Here is a 15,327-nt window from a genome sequence, read left to right on the forward strand (position 1 = left end):
GCATAAGTGACAATATACATGTACATGTATACTAATAAGAAATATTGAAATTTAGCAGTCAAGAGATCGCGGAAGTATAATGATTGTCAACATATATGCCATCTTAAAGACATAACTTCCGGTCTATAGTATTTCCGATTCCGCTACATTTTGGAGTTCTCCGCTGTGTAGCCGTTGTTGTCCACGGCGTATTTCTCCTTGTGTTCCCGATCCCGTTTCTCTTTGTATTCCTTGGACATGAACAATTCTTCTACTTCTTCAAGTGTCTTGTTTTTTGTTTCCGGTAATATGAAGAACAGGATGACCATACCCAGGAACGAGATTCCACAGAAAAGATAAAATGTACCTGAAATAGATGTCAATGACGTAAAAACTTACAATCAACTTTTGTACATGTTTGTTGATTGGTTGTTTAACGTCCCTCTCGAGAATTTTTTACTCATATGGAGACGCCACCTCTTTCCGGCGGAAGTGTTGGCGTCTCTTACTCGGCACTCATGGCCATAATGGCATTGAGCAGTGAGGAATCTTTTTCGTGCCAAAACTTACTGCGACATGGGACCTCGGTTTTATACGGTCTCATCCGAAGGACCGGTCTTCACGTCCCGCAGTGGATTCGAACCCACGACGTAAGGATCATCTCCCTACTCCGCGACTCTAGAGCAGTTGCTCTTACCACTGCGCCACGAGGGCGACAACTTTTGTATATTAAATAAAATGTATTCTTGATTAAAACTTAAATAAGTTTAATTTGTTTTTCAACTATTTAGTGAGCATTTATCCTGCCTGGAATTTTACGGTACAATACTGTAGACCTATAAATGACCTTCTGGTTTGGGTATTCCAGTAACTGAACTTGAGAAAAACAAAATAGACAGCACGCGGGTAAATAAGTTATAACTGTAAAGAAGAGTCTATGTGGGAGAAAAAAATGTTCAAAGTGAGCGTTGCACATTATCTCAAAGGTAAATGCGAAATAAAATAAAATAGATTAGATATACAGTATAAAACATTATTAAGGCGATAATGTATAATAACGGTACGTTCCCCATCTGCTTTTAGTTATATTCTAAATTCTAGATTCAAGTGCTCGTGAAGGACACGTGATATAGTCTACCTGCGTCACAGGCAGACGGCATGGTGTTCACGTTTCTTTCACGACCACCTGATTCAGGAATTGTAAGTGTTTGTGACCGATCAAAAGGCACTCAAAGGTTACATTTCCTGGTCATCTTACATTAACCAAACCATCTTCAATTTTGCTGGAATCTTAAAACAGAGTAAACCACAAATCTAATGAGTGCATCCTTGGAATATGTGCAATGAATTGGTAAAAACACTTCACAGACCCAGGTAATTTAGTCGTCAGATATGTTCAGAATCTCTTGAAACAAAAGCAACAACAGTTTTGTTCATAAGTGGCAATCATCAAGTCATCAAAAATGGAGAAGGTAAATTCAGGATTTGGCCTTGGAACAGCACTATATTCGTATTTCCAGCAACAAACTGGAATGTGACAATTTTATCTGTTTACAGATTCATGTGGATACAGGAGTTCTTATTTGTCCCGCTGATAATAATTTCACATTTAAGGATTGTTCTTTTGTCTTGCAATAATTATTGACAAAATCCATTAAATCTCTTGAGATTTTTCATTCGAGTCTGTTACACACTATGGACACTAACAGCAAAGTTGTCCAAATCATTTGACCAACACTGAGGACATGCCTAATTTAGCTTTATGTAAAAGAATCATTACGAGTTTGTCATATTAATAAAACGAAAATTAGTTCTCAGTAATAATATATATTTTATTGTTATTGATTCACATACTGTACTCCAAAGACCGTTTCATTATAATATGTAAATTTTCTATGAATTCCACAAATAAGAGGTAAATTTGTTGCTTTTGCGTTCTTGTTTGTAACTTTTCAGGCATTTTTAGCCACGCGGTTCTATCTAGTCTTTATCATCTTCATCGGAAATGGTCATTTGCAGAGAACTGTTATATGCACTTGTTGAAATGCATTACTAAGAAAATGCTAATGTGATGTATAGAAAGGAATCCCCGTTGAGTGAGGTGGATGTACCTACCAATGTACAAAGACGTCTACCCAATCAACTACCATCCCATTGAGGGGAAGAGGAATAAGTTAATATCTGACCAATGTAAAAGAATAATAGAAATCATTGAAATTTGCAGAAACTGATAGAGCATTTATTAGTACAACGAAAAGTTGAAGTTCGAACGCAAAAAAAAAATCGTACATTTTCGCGGAAAATTCATATACATTGCTGAAAAGAAATGTACAGTGGAGCTTCGTTTATCCAGATGCTAATAAACCGGACGCTTCACCTCCGGACGAAAGTGGGGAACAATTTATATAATTATACAAAATATGTTTCATAAATCCTGTTTCATTAATCCAGAAAATTTGCTCGAGAACAAGTTTTCGTTTAAAGAGCTAGGCTCAACTTTACTGCAAAAGTGAATCTTGTCAAACTGTTATTTTAAAAAATGCAATCAAGTATACGCTTACCGTATGTTGTTATATTTTTCAACAGTATAAGGAAGGTGAATGACACTATGAGGTTCCCGATCCAGTTAACACAGGTTGCTAGTGATGTGCCTGTCCCCCGGGCCCAGAGAGGGTAAATCTCCGAATTAATGGTCCATGGATTGGGTCCAAGACCTGGAATATATTGTATTATGTCATTTTAGAACAAGAATACAATTATAGTACATGTACATGTGAATATATGATCTTGATAATTATATATATTCGTGTAATTTCAAGAAGCATATTTTTCTGAGACAATTACTGAATTAGGAAGATTCTGTTACTGAAAGAGTATAATCTGTAATCATTGAACCCTGAACACATCTGCAATTAAATGACAATTATATCTAAACAGAAAGGGGCAATGACGTCAGTACAAACCTGGTGCGAAAGCAATGACAAACAACGCTAGTCCGAGGACGGCCATCCAGGAGTAATCCGTGGGACAGAAGTCATTAGCCCAGTCATACCTCTCAGTGTCGTAGTTCGTCTTGTTACACAGGGTCTCGTTATAGTGCGTGGTATTTACCTCGGGCACGGCATACCGTTCCGGGTGGTCCTTGTACACGTGGAGGCACCAGCCAGTGCTATCCTCCTTACCATCTTCCCAACAAAACCCACAATTTTCATCCTTAATGCATCCATTACAAGAGCTGGAATCAGAAGACAGACAACACGTTTCGCAGAAGTGAAATTTTTCAAGGAGCCAGCTGGTTTACTTTATTTGAATGTAGGAGGAAGTAAAAAGGAGAAAAGTAATCACATTTTGCGAATAAAAATAATCAAATATGTTTGTGTTTCATTTTCTAAAGTTTTGATACATGAATAGTTACCGGTAATATGCTTCCCTACCTAAACAACTGTCTTATTCCTCAATAGAATTAAAAACTCTCTTACTCGTATTTATAGTGGCAGGAGGAGGAATTGTCAAGATATAGAGAAACGGGTGGTGAGTTTTTCTCTGACAACTGGAATCCAGCACCAAGTACAATCAACGCAATGATAATGCCTGCAATGGAGAAGAAATATACAGGAAGATACATATGTACATGTGAAGAATTTTCATAGATAATCAAGAGGAGCAGTAAAACATACGTAATCAGAGATTACATTTTTTGTTTCTTTGTTGTTTAACGTCCCTCTCGAGAATTTTTCACTCATATGGAGACGCAACCACTTGCAGTTGGAGAGCTGCAAATTTTGACCTATACTCGGCAATTAGGGTCATTGAGCAGTGAGTGATCTTTTCGTGCCAGCACCTACATGTACAGCGACACGGGACCTCGGTTTATATGGTCTCATCCGAAGGACCGGTCTCCACGTCCCACAGTGGAATCAGAGATTACAGAGCTTACCTCAACGAATGTTGTCTTTAAGTAAGGCAAAGTTTCACACTAAACTAATAATCTAGTAGTGTACATCCTTAGATGCAACATTTATGCAATTTTGGTCTGATAGGGCTTACAGTTACTTGGGAATGGACTTATCTAAAAACTTCAAATTAGCCACTCATCCAGAAAATGTAAGTCAAATCCAGCATCTGAAGCAAGTTTGAGAATGTTCGTCCCTTGATGCATCATCCATGCAAGTTTGGTCAACATAGGGCTTGAAGTTACTTGAAAATGGGATCTGCTCCAAAAACTTTAACCTGGCCACTCATCCGGAAAATGTAGGTCAGATCCAGCATCCGAACCAAGGTAAGTAGTGTGCATCCTTAGATGTATCATCCATGCAAGTTTGGTCAATTTAGGGCCTATAGTTACATGGAAATGAGACCTGATCCAAAAACTTTAACCTGCTCAAAAAACTTTAACCTGCTCCAAAAACATTAACCTGGTCATTACTTAGCTGAAATTGCAGCATCTGAAACCTTGACACTAGAAGCTTCCTCCATGCATCTCTGATTAATGTAAGGCATAGAAGTACTTGAAAAGAAAACTGCTCCAAAAACTTTAACCTGGGATGCCGATACCGACGTCGAGGGTATTACATAAGCTCCCCCAACTTCGTTGAGGTAAGCTAAAAAATCGTGTTTCGGTATATAATGATTATAGTTTCATAAACAACTTTGCAATAATGTGTGTGTGTGAGTGTATGCGTGTGTGTGAAAATATAGCTAAGTTCCTTCAAAATACAAGACTCAGAATTTGTGGAGAGGGCTTATATAGGCCATGCTTGCTGCCCAATCCATTTATGTTCCTACATAATAACATATGTTCAAATCAAATCAAGACTCATAATTTAGTCGAAATGTTACCAGCTTAATTTATGAATTCAAAATTCCTGAATGACATTCTATATTGTATGAATTTGTGTTCACCAGTGAACCGTGTATGTTACTGGTATAATTATATATGACCACTGACCTACAAAACTAAGCAGTGTAAGAACCCTTCTTCCCGCCTTCTCAACGGCGTAGATTCCAATAAACGTACACAGAAAGTTAACCGAAAACGGAATACAGGACAACCAGATAGCCAGACTTGAAGGGAAACCGGAAACACGAAGAATACTTCCGCTATAGTAACTAAAAATAGAAAAAAGTGTCCGATTATTATCTCTCTAATTTACTTAAACTCTGAGGAAAAAATGTCACTGTATTTTATTAATTTACTTAACTGAAATGAATAAAACAGATAAAAGTCCTTCTTGATATTAACTGTTTAAAATGGTCTTACATGACAGTGTTTATTCCACAGAGTTGCTGAAAAAATTGAAGAAGACACCCCAAAACTAAAGCACGTCTGACAGGTTGTGTTTTTAACATCAAAACAAAACATTGGAACATGTCTGAAATACAAGTAAACAGACTGATAAGCACAGGAAGGAAAATGGGAGGTTACTGTTAAACGCCATTTGACTTTCTGATCTGAAGAGGTATTATGAATAAACATGAGTGAGTTTGTACGATAAACCCACACTGATCATTAAACATCACATTTTATAAGTATAATAAAATTGCCTCAATGATAGTAAACTGAATAACACCATCACAAAAACATACTATATTTGTTCTCCTCTCTGGTCTCTTCCACAGATTTCTCAATTTCTGACAACTCGACGTCAACATTGTCCAGTTTTCTGATCTTCTGCAGAGCCTTCCTCGCCTCCTCTACCTTGCCCCGTCCTACTAGCCACCTCGGACTCTCAGGAAGGAAGAAGAAGCCAAAGAACTGGATGACACTGGGGACACCAGCAATCCCTAACATATACCTATATACAAGTGAAGAGTGGTAGAGGTATGATCAATGGCTACATGACTTTATTCATGCTTTTTGAATTAAAAAATATAGGGGCAAAGAAAAAGGAAACACCCCCTAGAGAGAGAGAGAGAGAGAGAGAGAGAGAGAGAGAGAGAGAGACATTATTTTTTTGAAAATAAAATATAAGTCCTCACAACACATATCTTGGAGTTTGTCCGTTACAACCAGCGACACATAATTCTACTGTAACCCTCCATCATTGTATGTTTACTAACCTCCATCCGTTTTCTTTGTCAGTGCTGAAGGCCCCGGCAATGATACTAGACAAAAGGATCCCCACTGTGATAAAGAGCTGATTCACGGTGACTAGTGATCCACGGATGTGAGAGGGAGCTGCCTCAGCCACATAAACAGGAACGGACATAGAAGCAAACCCTGTAGGACACCAGTAACAGACTTAGATACGGAATTAGAATGAATGCACGAGATTGATATTTTCTTAGGATGATGAAATATTATTTTATTTCCATAAATGCTACAGGTAAATGCCAAGGACGTTTATACTAACTGCTGATATTTTGCAAAGCGAGCATTTCTGAACATATTGATCAAATAAATTAACCTTAATAACAATAGTTATTTAAAAAAAATTAAAGTATTTTCTGTATCAAAGATAAATAATTTTTAGATTTTTAGATGCACAAACGTCATGACAATTTATCTACTTTTGCAGACAATTTTAGGTTAAAAATGATGCTTGGTAGGATTTTTTTTCTTCTCTTTTCATTAAAATCAGACAGTGTCGAAGAACTAATGCATGGATAGAAAATACCAAGCAATTTTATCATTTATGAGAATCAATGAATATATACCTGTTTGTATTAGTGAATTGTGTAATACTGTCATTTACATGACAAGGATACGGGACATTTGTCTTTGATTACTAGTAGTTACACCAAAAATTATACCATGTTTTGACTATAATGTCTTTAAAACAAATTAAAATACCTATCCCTAGCACCTCCATACAAAAAAAAAAAAAAAAAAAAAAAAAAAAATTTAATCATTTCTTTTTTATCAAATATTTTTTTCCTCCAATAAATCAACAAAATTATTTATTCGATATTTAGTAACCTAAAGATTTCTAAATTCTGTATGTGTTAAATTTTCCTATCATGTAATCATCTATATCTTTGGACTGACGTTTTAATAAGATAAAAGTAAGTCATTTATCTGTCAAATAGGTACTCCACTTGACGTCCAAAATTTATTTTGCTAATTTGGAATATTTCTGTTTCTAAGTGGACAATGCTTCCTCAGCAATTCTCTCTGTAGAGTTTGTTTACACCTATTTAAATTAAAAATTTACCTTTCTGAATTTCAGAGTTCTTTTTAATAGTACATGTTAACATTGGGTGTGCTATATGTGACGTGTATATATATATATATATATATATATATATATATATATATATATATATATATATATATATATATATATATATATATATATATATATATATATATATATATATATTTGCATACATTGATTCCGATTCCTTTGTCGTTGTGTATAAAATAATCACATAATTACATCTAAATCATGATATTCATGAAGTTGACACGGGACAAAACGTTTTCTCAAGATTTTTTGAAAAAATCCATATCATATAGAAATAAACATGACTGAACAAGAAAAAGGCATGCCTTCCTCGGGTATAGAACATATTTTGGTAACCTATTACCGCTCCTCGGTCGTTTTTGATCTATTTACTTATAAAACAAACGGTATTCTACATCCATCGGTGTTTGTCGATATCTCCGTGAGTTTCAGGTATTCAACTGAAGATTTCAGACCAAAACGATAAGACGACCATGATGTTTTAATCCATGTAGACCAACGCTTGTCAAGCTTCCTGAAGTACAGTGCACTTTGTAATAATAGAATAAATGAATACTTATTCCCTTGAACTCAAAAAGAAATACATACTACGGGATGCTAGATTAAATGAATTGTTGCTATATGGTGCCAATAATTTATCGGAACCTGCATGTATTTATAATTTTTTTGTCGGTGTACACATGCAAATGCATTTTTTAAATTTTAATGTCAGAGATCTGATTAGTACAGGAAGGACAAATTCATTTTGTGCCCTCCGCCTGATTTCAAAATTTAAAATCTTAAAATACTTTGGAATGCAACACTGGCAGTATCATGAAATATAATTGATCATAAGGAGCTTCTATCTTTCTGGCAGGAATTGAGTTTGATCGACGATAATATCAGTATCAAAGACTAAAGAAAAACTGTTAAATGGTTCGTCAGGAGCTTACTGTTAAAAGGAAATTTACTAGACCCTCTAAATTATAATATATTATATAGAGGTAATTAAGAAGCAGTTGCACTGGCCGATACCAATAAATGGAATACATGTACTACATATACATGTAGTACTTCCTTTTTCAGATAATTATGCTTGCATCGCCTCTTCTTAGTTGACATATTTCTTAGTTGCGGTCACTTTTGGGAAAATGAAGTTTATTTCTTAATCGTTTAAATAATTAGGTGGATTATTAGTTTCCTTATCATCACGTCTGGGGATACGTGTTCGAGTGTTTTTCGTGATGACAGGTGTTATCTATAAATAATAATCTCTGTACACAGTAAATTATGGGGAACTTTGATAAGGGCATCCCCCACTTAAACGACGGGTTTGCTTACACAGTTGGGACTGTGTGCCACTTTTAATCCTGTCTTCAATAATCCGACCAAGATATGGGCAGTGCCATAGAACACAGAAATGTAGAGCATTGAAGAATTCTGACATAATGATGCTTCTTCGAACACTTGTTAATTTTGATAGGTTATTTGCATGTAATCTAAGAGAAATTCCATAATACACATACGAAATGTTAGCGAAAGCGTATAGTATGAATAAGAGAGAATGAGTAAAAACTTTCCAAATCATATTGTATGCCAACGTGCTTTATCACTTATAGAAAAAAACGTAAACGTAATGTCAGGAATATTGCAGTGGTTTATAGAATGAGCCTCGTTCTTAAATATAAAATTCATTAAATTTCTTTGATAATCCAGATGAACTCGAACAATTACTTTACTTTACTTTTATCTGCGATTGAGTATGTGTTTAAAATCTACAAAACTTTTGAACAACTGGTTTACAGGTACAAATACATGTATTCGCGCATGCAGTTTCGTGTCATTTTTTTTTTTTTTTTTTTTTTTTTTTTTTTTGTCTTTGAAAAAAGGTATGTCTAAGATTTGTTGACATATAGTCTTATTTCGATATAAACTCGAGGAAACGTCAGCAACATTTAATTTTAATGTATATTAGGAAGGAAAAAATATAAAAATTGAAATATAAAGAGTATGATTACCAATTCCAGCACCCACAATTAACCGTCCAACAAGAAGAATTTCTTTTTTATCCACAGGCGAAATGGCCATAACGATTGCTCCAACAGTGAACACAAAACTAGCCAACATGATGACCTTCTTTCGCCCAATTTTGTCCACAAGGACTCCGGCGATGAGGGCAAACACGGCTGCTGCACCAATGGTAGAACTGACGATCGCACTCTGCCAAATTTCACTTAATTGAAAGTCATCCCGAATGAGAAGCATTGATCCGGAAATAATTCCCGTATCATAGCCGAATAATAGTCCTCCAATTGTTGCAAATACTGTAAGAACTATTACGTAAAATTTGGAACCCGATTCGTCTGGCCGATGTTCCTCCACTTTGAAGTCCTCTGCCATTTTTGTTTTTGTCTGAAAGAAGTTGTTTTCGTTGTATGTTTTTTTCTTTTGTACGCGAAATATAAAAACACAAAAAAAAAATAACTTGAATTTTTCGGAACTATAGATAATTAGAAGTCTTCTTTAATCCATTAACTCAGCCGTACTGTCAAGAATTGTGTTTTTCCTGCCAAAACTTGGTAGCTTAAAAAGAGCAGGAATCCCACAAGATCAATAATATCCGAAGAAACCTTATGAGAATGCCTATCAGGAGATGAAATTAAGTCTAGAAACAATCCCCCTTCTCCCGAGTCGAATGGGGTCAACTAATAAGAAAACGGGTCTTTTATCTGTTACGCGTTTACTTATATACCCAGATGCGATACCCGTTATCTATAAGTTTACTAGATCAGCCGCAATGTAAAATTTGCTTTACCAAATAAGCTGTTTGTTTTAGATTTAATTTCATGACTTACTTTTTAACGTTTTGTTTCACGTCTACAATCAATTAAGATATATTTTTTTAGAATTTAATTTCACACTTCAGTTGTCTACCATAAATATTTTGATAACTGAAAAAATAAATTTCTCAAATTTAACGAAATTCGAACTCATATCTGAAACAGAGATTTAATTTTAAAAAAAGGTTTTAACCCCGAGTACCAGCTTTACTTGTAGAGGAAATGTGATTCTTTTTTACTAGTCACAAAACAAAAGGCCAGTTAATTTCACATTAACATTGTGGTCCTATTTCACTACCATCCGTGCAACTTCCTTGAAATGATCCATGGGTTATTAATAAATCAATTGATAAAAGATTAGAAAATGTATAATAAGAATGACAAAGGCGTGTACATGTTACGTCACATGAATGAAGTATGGCGTGTTGTAATGTTGCACTTTGTTTCATCTTCTGTACCTTGACTATGTGTAACTCAAGTCACACCGTTCCTCGTTATCTCGAAACTTTTTAAGTGTTTTAATGACTAATGTCATGTCAATATTAAATCTGCATGGTATCCTTTACCATAATAATACTAATGACTGAATACATGTATCTGACGAACTCCAGATTTGGATACAAACTACTATGTAAATTACTCAAGTCCTTTAATAAAAAATGGCGTATACTCAACATAATTTATGTATATTATAAAAAAAAAAGTATAGTGTAAGGATGTAAGACATAATTTCGTTAAAAGTTTTGAAATCGTGAGTTGTAAATACAAAAATATATAAAGTATATAAATATATTAATTTTACAGATCAATCTAAAGAAAACGCGTACGATAACTACTAATTAAAATCACATTCAAATTTAAACATATACGTTGCATTGATGGAGAGCCATGAAACAGTTGACTTTTGAGACTTATTCCATATTAAGAGTTATCAATGGTTTTAAGGAAAGCGGATCTTCAGAATACTTCAAAAGTTAATTATATATCTCTTGCTTTATGTATCAGAAATATATGGTTTTCATAAGAAATAACGAGATCTTCGGTAGATGTCAATATTATTATATATGTAGCCCACATTGTTCCGTGTTTTTTTCCCCAAATATATTAGACATAAAGAAACAGAGGAGTGGCATTATGAAATAATTCATGTTTTATGTTTCGTTATAGTAGTGTGATTGTTGAGCAAAGACCAATAAAACAAAATAGAACAAAGTTGCAAACAACCAAGCAACCCTATTAAAATAAGGAACCAAATAAACACAAAAGTAACATACATGTAGGACACGAATAGATGTGCATAGAATATGTGTATGTTTGCTCATTGCATGTAAATTTGCATCAGATTTTATTAAAACTAGAAATATGTCCATAGAACATGAATGCCTAACCCAGGGTTCTTTAGTAATGCAGCATGAATTTTTTTAGTGTAAGAAGTTTGATGAAAATATCTTGAATATTTTCGTTAGTACTGAGTGTTACACTCAATAAATAGTATATAAGGTCAAAGGTCACTGGGAAGGTAATAAAAATGGACACAGTTGATAAATTCTCAACAAATTATGTGTCGTTGCATAAGCTTACATAAAAATATCCTGAATAGTTTCTTTGAAACTAAGCTAAATACAACTTTAAGAAAATTAAGGTCAGGGTCAAAGGCAAGATCAAGATTAAAAAAAAAAGAAAAGAAAAATAATGCAGGTCAATAGCACTCACCAAAATGTATCAGCATATAAAGTATGATAAAATTATCTTGATTGTTTTTTTTTTTACGAACAGACTTAAACACAAAATTGAGAAAAGGGAGGTCAAGGTCAAAGGAAAGATCAAGGTCAGAAATGTTGATACAATTGGATAGCTCTCATCAATATGTGTTAGGATATGAAGTTTGATAAAAATATCTTGAATTTTTTTTTTTTTTTTTGAAATTGAACTAAACACAAATTTTTGACAAGTAAGGTCAGAGTCAAAGAAAAGGTAAATGTAAAAAAAAAATCAATGCAGTTGAATAATTCTCAGCGATATGTATTAGCATGTTAGGTTTGATAAAAATATTTTGAACAGTTTTTTGAAACATCTGAACACACATGTACAATTTGAAAAGTGAAGTCAAGGTCAAAGGGGTCCAGATTTGTTGATGCAGTTGAATAGCTCTTACCAATATGTTTTAGCATGTGAGGTTTGATAAAAATGTTTTGAATAGTTTCTATAAAACTGAGCCAAACACATTTTTTTTAAAAGTGGTCCAGGTCAAAGGAAAGTTCAAGGAAAAATGTTGATGTAGTTTGATAGCTCTAATCAGTATTAACATATAAGGTTTGATAAAAATATCTTGGATAGTTTTTTTTTTCTTTTAAACTGGGTTAAACACATTTTTTTTAAAAGTGAAGTCAAGGTCAAAGGAAAGATCATGGTCAAAGAACGTTGATGCAGTTAAGTAGCTCTCATCAATATGTATCAGCATATGAAGTTTGATAAAAATGTCTTGAATAATTTCTTTGAAAACGAGCTGAACGCAAAGTGAGACGGAAGGACAGACGGAAGAACGGAAGACAGGCATGATCAACACTACATGTCCCGGCCACATTCATGGCGGGGCAAAGAAAAAAACTAAGATTAGATTTTGAAATGTTTTCAAACTCGAAGGACGACCAAATAGACGGACAACAAATAGTTTATCTATCAATTTTTATCTGCGATGAGTATGGATAAAAATCAATAAAGGTACTTCTATGAAATCTGAAATCTTTATTTGTAGAATGTAACACTTAAACCCAATTTCAAACCACAGTTTATATCAACCACCAAGTACGCAGCAATTTTGATTACCCAGTTTTTTCCTGTCAAAGCAAACAGACAAAATTACATAATCTGTACGTCTAAACATTCTGTGCTACAGTATGTCTTCTACAAGGGAGTAATCCATGGCACTGGAACACGGCTGGACTGTTAAAGGTTGAATTTAAACAGGCTCAGAGCTGGGTCGTCCAGTGTAAATGAGAGTCGGGGTCAGGTATTTCAGAAAACGAACCGCGATAAACAGTCCAGCAACGGAAGTATTTCAATCTACCTCCCCGGTAGTCGGTAAATGTATAAGTTTTTGGGACCGGTCTTCCACATGGAATTCTGCACCAGGAAGTAATGTGCTGACCTCTGTATCAGTGATGACTGACCAATTGGAATAAAGTACACTGAGGTTATCAAGGTTAAATGACGAATCAATGCAAGGATGATGAAAGCCATGCAACCGATCAATCATAATGCAAGGGGGAAAGCATCTCTTTCCTATACAAGTTATTTTATACATGCACGTATACATTTCTTGATTTATCTTCATTTATCAGAAAACAACTTTGGCATGAAATGTAATAAGAGACCAACAGTTAAATAATCTTTCTTAAAAGAATTCACATTTGTTGAATTATTATGCCCCCGTTATCGAAGATTCGGGGGCATATTGTTTTTAGTCTGTCTCTCTGTCCGTAAAAATTTAACCTTGCCCATAATTCTGAACAGTGGGTGCTAGTGTTTTCCCATTTCACATGTATATTCCTTGTGACAAGAATTTTCTATAATACCAATTAACATAGTTGACCTCTTGACCTTAACCTTGTAGTTTGACCTACTTTTGCAATATTTTACAAAACATTATAATCTTCGTCATAACATTTGAATACTTGGTGTTGGGTTCTCATATTTAATATGTGTATTTTTCATGACAAAACCTTTCTTTGAGTACCAACATTTTTTATCTTTGTCCTTGAAGTGTAACTTACATTTGCAAAACTTAAACCTTGACTGTCAAGCGGGGGGTATCAGTATTTCACAAATACATCTTGTTGTAATAATGTAATCGTACTGTAGTACTGTGAATTGCAGAATTTTATTGCAAAACAGAAGCAAACAAAAAGCCAATTCTTGATCGTGACTAAAAAATAAATAGATAAATACGTTTGCACAGAGTTTTATTGAAATTCTTTTCGAAGTATATCACGCTGTTTCCTGCATAGTAACGAAGATGAATGGGGAGATAAAGGGGGCGGATGGCTGTCAAGTTTTTAGGTTTCCATCGAACAAAAACACGTGCAATTTTGTCAAATAAAGATGATAGAAATGCATGTTTGATTTATTTCTCATTTGAAAGAGTTACAATCAAACAAAGCTAGCCACTTGGACTGATTATAATTGGAAACTGAGTAAGCATAGAGATATACGTGTAATTTCTGCAGCAAATATTTTTGCGTACAAACATGCATTTCTTTTCTAGTATAAAGAAGTTTCACCAAACTGATCATCTGAGCAACTATTATAAGGTGAATTTTCCTTTTCAGAATGGGTATGCGATCATAAAGTTGCTGTCATAATATAATCATAATATTACTGGTGTGTGTCCCTCACGGCCGATTCCACCTCTATTTTTCGATAGCAAAAAGATTTTGAATTGTATTGAAAGAAAATATCGTGAGACATTAGTTTTATCATTTTTCTAACCATTTTTGTAATACTAAATACAAAAAATTTGAAAACAAATAAGTATGGCACAATTTTCAAAGTCTATAATTATTTACAAAGAACACTAGCGAATAAGCCGAGAAAAATGGCCATGATTCAACAAATCTCAAAGAAAGTTTTCTTTAATACATCAGCTTTGATAATACATTTATTGACAGGGTTCGATGGCAACATGCGTTATGTTGGACCCAAGAACCATTTGAAACTTTTTGCCTGAGGCTGATAGGCCAAAGACAAACAGTTAGGCTCGAGGGTTCGACAAAACGGATTTTGCCTGAGGACACAGTCAATAAACGTTTTGCTTTACCTTTAACTTTTCATTTTAATATTATTTGCGCTACAGTGTGACGTAAAGAATGTCTTAGCGGTCCAATATCCCATTTACAGGTACAACATTTAAGTCAAGGGTCCGTCGATTTTTAGGACCGCTCTGTAAAACATTGGAAATGTTAGACTTCTTAAAAAAATGTTTTATACAGAAAATAGTATCCATACACTATGACCAAAGAGAATAAAAATGATCATATTCACGTGCCATAAAATAATTTTTTTATGTGAGTGATCTTTGCACCATATTTTTTAAAAAATTGAACGTATCTCTTCAAAGTATGCGTAAAAAGACAGATTTTTCGGTTTACAGGAATATGGAGTCCTTACTTAAGTCCTTTTAAGTCCTTAATTAAAAGTACACCTTTATGATACAGCATTGGTTTCTTTTTAGAAATATTTTAAGTCGAGCAATTCAAAGGACATGTCACAAACAAGATTTCAATGATAATGGATGTTATGGATTGTGTACTGTATTGATTTAAATGGGGCAATCACTTTATCAC

At 34.2% G+C, this 15,327-nt stretch overlaps 1 protein-coding gene across 1 annotated transcript; it reads right to left on the bottom strand.

Annotated features, from left to right (window-relative positions):
• Positions 1 to 9,588, bottom strand: LOC133194476 (proton myo-inositol cotransporter-like). Its single transcript, XM_061330427.1, has 9 exons — positions 9,164 to 9,588; positions 6,040 to 6,199; positions 5,566 to 5,774; positions 5,240 to 5,351; positions 4,928 to 5,088; positions 3,459 to 3,570; positions 2,943 to 3,214; positions 2,541 to 2,693; positions 1 to 346 (listed from the first exon to the last, which is right to left on the bottom strand). Exons 1-9 carry the CDS (start codon positions 9,543 to 9,545, stop codon positions 144 to 146), a joined length of 1,764 nt encoding a protein of 587 aa, XP_061186411.1. The 5' UTR covers positions 9,546 to 9,588; the 3' UTR covers positions 1 to 143.
• Positions 9,589 to 15,327: the final 5,739 nt, after the last annotated feature.

Source organism: Saccostrea echinata, unplaced genomic scaffold, assembly GCF_033153115.1.
Source record: "Saccostrea echinata isolate AGI-Se365-2 ecotype Australia unplaced genomic scaffold, CSIRO_AGI_Sech_v1 ptg000029l, whole genome shotgun sequence".
NCBI classification, from domain to species: Eukaryota; Metazoa; Mollusca; class Bivalvia; order Ostreida; family Ostreidae; genus Saccostrea; species Saccostrea echinata.